This window comes from Simochromis diagramma, unplaced genomic scaffold, assembly GCF_900408965.1.
Source record: "Simochromis diagramma unplaced genomic scaffold, fSimDia1.1 OVJJ01000021.1, whole genome shotgun sequence".
NCBI lineage: Eukaryota > Metazoa > Chordata > Actinopteri > Cichliformes > Cichlidae > Simochromis > Simochromis diagramma.
In genome coordinates, this window is record NW_024387194.1 from 354,686 (window position 1) to 359,011 (window position 4,326).

The window sequence follows — 4,326 nt, forward strand, 5'->3', positions numbered from 1 at the left end:
GTTAAGAGGATATAAATATTGTCATGTAAAAACTTTATTGTAAATATTTCATATGTGTTTAAAAAAACAAAACAAGAGTTCAAATGCATTAAAAACGTGTTTAAAATCACAATAAATAGAAGTCAAGTGTTCATGGAGTTAAAGTTACAAGAAACCCAAAGGTTTGTTATCTAATGTAAAACAAGGAAAACTTTGTATTTGCTTCAAGTTGTTTTACAAGCTCATTTTGGGTTGTCAATCTTGTATTTGTTCTTATCCCATTGGTTGATGTAAACCTATTGTCCAATCAGATGTAAGGGAGGCGGGATCTAAGTGAGGCGAAGAAAAGAAAAACTAAGCTAGTGAGAGTCGGCAGCAGCACGTTACCGGAGGAGGTTGTGTACCAGAGCTAACGGGAGAATAGTCAAAACAATAGCCGTGGATGCAGAGTCTACGTTCCTGTTATGGACTGTTTTGCCCTGTGATGAGTGAGTACTGAATGTGGAGTTAGCATTGAGCTTAAACGGGATGTATAAGTACTTAAAATGTATGATGTTAATCGCGAGTTAGCATGTTAGCATTTTAGAGTCTGTATTAGCTATGTATGCTGAGTATGTAAGCTACAGATTACTCTATGGAACTAAATAGTAATCTCTAATGCACAGTGGACCGAGAGGAATTCTCTGGACCCTTCTGCTGTGGATAGGATTTCCGTGGGTTTGTCCCAGTGTGCTCAGCAGCCCATGTATGCCGCTAATTCCGACCACGTTGCCGAGTGGAGGCCGCATGGTCACAATCCGAGCCTGCCCCTCAGCTTGTCCTCGCACTTAGCCCAAAGGATTTGTGAGTAGCCACGAGCACGTGCGTTTTGTTTTCTGCTTGTTTATCAAGCGAAGCGGCCATTTGTGTGTTTTTTCTGGCCCAACGAGCCCGAGCAACGATCAGGCCTGCAACGGTTTCAGTAAAGGAGCTCTAAAAGGTTACAAATTTGAACTGAACTTGAAAGGGGAATATCTTGGATAAATGTGTTGTGTCTAAACATTGACTGTGAATTGTGAAGAGGGAAAAACCATCCAATTGTAAGGAAACACTTCAGAACTTGGAATATTGTTTTTTTATTTAAATCATACTTTGGTTTGACTAAATCTTACATTTTGAATTTAAAGTTTTGTGTTGTATCATATTTATGATTTGCAGAGTTTATAAGTGATAAGGGTTATTAAAAAGGTAAAAGAGAGGTTTAGCATGTTAGATAAATTCATTATTCTTAGTGAAGATTAAACAGAACTCCTTATTTTCACTAAGTGGAGGCACCGCCAACATTAAGATTTCTAAGTACAAAGGTTAAAATTGGTTAGCTATCGTTTCTCCTGTTTACCAATAAAATAAGTAACGTACCCAGGGCCCCGCTCAGAGTACTATCACCATCTTACCCGAGGGTTAATCCAGAGCTACTTGAGTTGGGTGCTACACATTGGAGGCACCGCTGGGATTGTTTTGTTGTATTATATAACTTTTAAGTTACCACTAAATCTGCTGTAACCTTAAAGTGACTAAGAGTCACACTGGTCCTAAAAAGTAATTTTAATTTATTTCTTGTCTTCCCCCTACAAAGTAAGTTGTTAAAACTATGGCCACTAAAAGTAATGTTTCACAACCAAATCTTGCAAATTGGTGCAGAGGTGAAGGGCTTGATCAGGCACATGCCATCCTAGTTCTTGGAGTGTCTGAAGAGGAAGAAATATCCACAGTAGAAGAAACACTCGAACAAGTAAAAACCTTGGGCAAGGTAAGAGTAAGAGGAAAAATGTTTGATGCCAATAATCAAACCCTGACCATGTTATGTGAATGCCGTCAAGAAGTCGATCCTACCAAAGTTCCACCAGAGGTGATTTCCTTTAGAGAAGGAGGTAAATGGAAAATAGTTGTTGCGGAACAAGAAACAAACTCTGACCTATTCACAGAGAAGTTGGACAGATTTCTACATGATGAAGGGAAAACATTGGAGGATGTTAAAAGACTATGTGATCCTAGCACCTCATGGAACAGCAACCCTGAGTCAATCATTCGGGCGGTAGGTGATGTTTTGCAGTCCAAGCCAAATGAAAGCCAGTCATACCGTCGTTTTAGAATCTTCTCTGGAGTCCACCCTACTCCACCTGGTGAAGACAATTTAGACAGCTGGTTAGAACAAGTAAAGTTCATGACTGATGAGTATGAGTGCTCAGATAAGGAGAAACGCAGAAGGATTATTGAGAGTCTCAAAGGGCCAGCGCTGGAGATCATTCAAGCAGTGCGCATGTCTAATCCCATGGCAAACCATATGGATTACTTACAGGCATTGGAAAGTACCTTTGGAACCTCAGAATCCGGTGAGGAATTGTATCTCACATTCAGAGCTATGCATCAAAGACAAGGTGAGTGCTTGTCTAAATTCTTGCTGAGACTGGTAAGATTACTGAACAAAGTAGTGCAAAAAGGAGGCCTACAGGTAGATGAAGCCAACAGAGCAAGACTTGAGCAACTCATTAAAGGTGCCACTGAATCAGACTTCATGCTGCTTCAGCTAGGTCTAAGAGATAAGCGAAATGATCCCCCGACATTTTTAAGCCTACTCAAAGAAATTCGAGAAGAAGAGGAGCGTGAAGCTGCAAGACAAAAACTCAAAAAACCAGCACAGAGACCGCATGTGCATGCAGTGCAAGTAGCAAGTGAAACAGACTCTAAAGGCTGTCAGCAACATGATTTTCAGTCCGAAATTCACGAGCTAAAAGAAAAGCTGAAAGAGCTCAACAAGCAGTCTCATTCTACAGAGTCAAGCCACAAAAAGATGTCCAGAGAAAAGAAAAAAGAGAAATCAGACACAAGCAGCGAAGTGCAACAGTTAAGAAAAGAAGTCAAAGAGCTGAAAACACAGTTAAGTGTAATGTCAGTAAAGCCACAACATTATGCAAAAGAGAGAGGCCATTATTCTAAGTCCAAAGGAGACTTTAATCCAAAGTCATCTACCTTTAAGCCAAAGAGTAGTAAAGAGTCAGATAATTTCTGCTACAGATGTGGGGAAAATGGCCATTTTGCAAACAAATGTACAGCTCCGGAGAATGCTCAAAAGGTAATCAAAAAGCTTATTCATCAAGTGCATGGAAGCCCACATGGACAAAGTCAAAGTACAGATGCTCAAGATCAGTGTGTTGCCCGAGTTAATACTACCAATGTTCCAACTCAAAGTGTCAACATACCGGAAGGTCTTATCGGTCCATCATCCATAGCTCCTATTAAGGTCAATAACATCTCATGCCATGGTCTCATGGATTCAGGGTCAACAGTGACCATTATCTTTGAGGATTGGTATAGAGCCAACATACCAACAGTCCCTATACAGCCCATTTCCAATCTAGCCATCTGGGGCCTATCAGCTGAGTCCTACCCCTACCATGGGTATGTAGTAGTAGAGATAGAGTTCCCTGAGGATGTAGCAGGTGTCAAGGGTCCCCTTAACGTCCTCGCTCTCGTCTGTCCTGAGCCCCCACAAGGTCATGAAACCCCTGTAGTGGTTGGTACCAACGCTTTTCTGTTCAGCCGCCTATTTCAGCTGTGCAGAGATAGCGGTAGTGAGAACAAAGTCAGCTCCATGAGGATACAGGCAGTTTATGACAAAATCCAAACTCAGTCCCTAGGACCCCATGCAGCCGACGATCCCATAGGGCAAGTGAAATGGCAAGGTCCAGGGCCACTTACCATTGCTCCGGGAAAAAAATGTTATGCCACGTGTAAAGTAGAGCAGAAAAGAACTAAACCCCAAGATGTTGTGTTGGTCGAAGCACCTGCCATGCCCCAACTCCCATCCGGCGTGTTGGTCCAGCCAGGTGTTCTCCGTGAAAGTGACATTTACTGTTAAACCCCCGATTAGACTCAAATAATAGGGACAGGAAAAGCACGTCTGGAGGGAAACGAGTTAAAGGAATGTTAACGGAATTAGGACTTCTTGATGTGTGGCGATCTATCCATGGGTCAGCATCAGGATTCACTTTTTACTCTGCTCGACACTCAGTGTATTCGAGGATAGATTACTGTTTTATGTTTAATAGGGATTTACACAGGATAAAAGATTGCAGAATAGGTCCAAGGTCCAAATTCCACTCTGACCACAGTGGAATTTATATAACGTTACATTTGGATGGGACACGGAAGACAACTTTGTGGAGACTAAATACCGGTATGTTAAATGACCCCGCTTTTGTGAAACAAATGACAGCCGATCTTAACTTGTACCTGCAGGACAATGATAATGGAGAGACAAATCACAGTATTGTATGGGATGCAGCCAAAGCTGTCCTCAGAGGAAAA

The 4,326-nt window shown here is 41.7% G+C and overlaps 1 protein-coding gene across 1 annotated transcript; it reads left to right on the forward strand.

The window, feature by feature from the left end:
* Positions 1–1,789: 1,789 nt before the first annotated feature.
* On the forward strand, positions 1,790–3,877 carry LOC120745244 (zinc finger CCHC domain-containing protein 12-like). Its single transcript, XM_040049963.1, has one exon. The coding sequence runs from the start codon at positions 1,817–1,819 to the stop codon at positions 3,875–3,877; it is 2,061 nt and encodes a 686-aa protein (XP_039905897.1). The 5' UTR covers positions 1,790–1,816.
* The last annotated feature ends 449 nt before the right edge of the window (positions 3,878–4,326 follow it).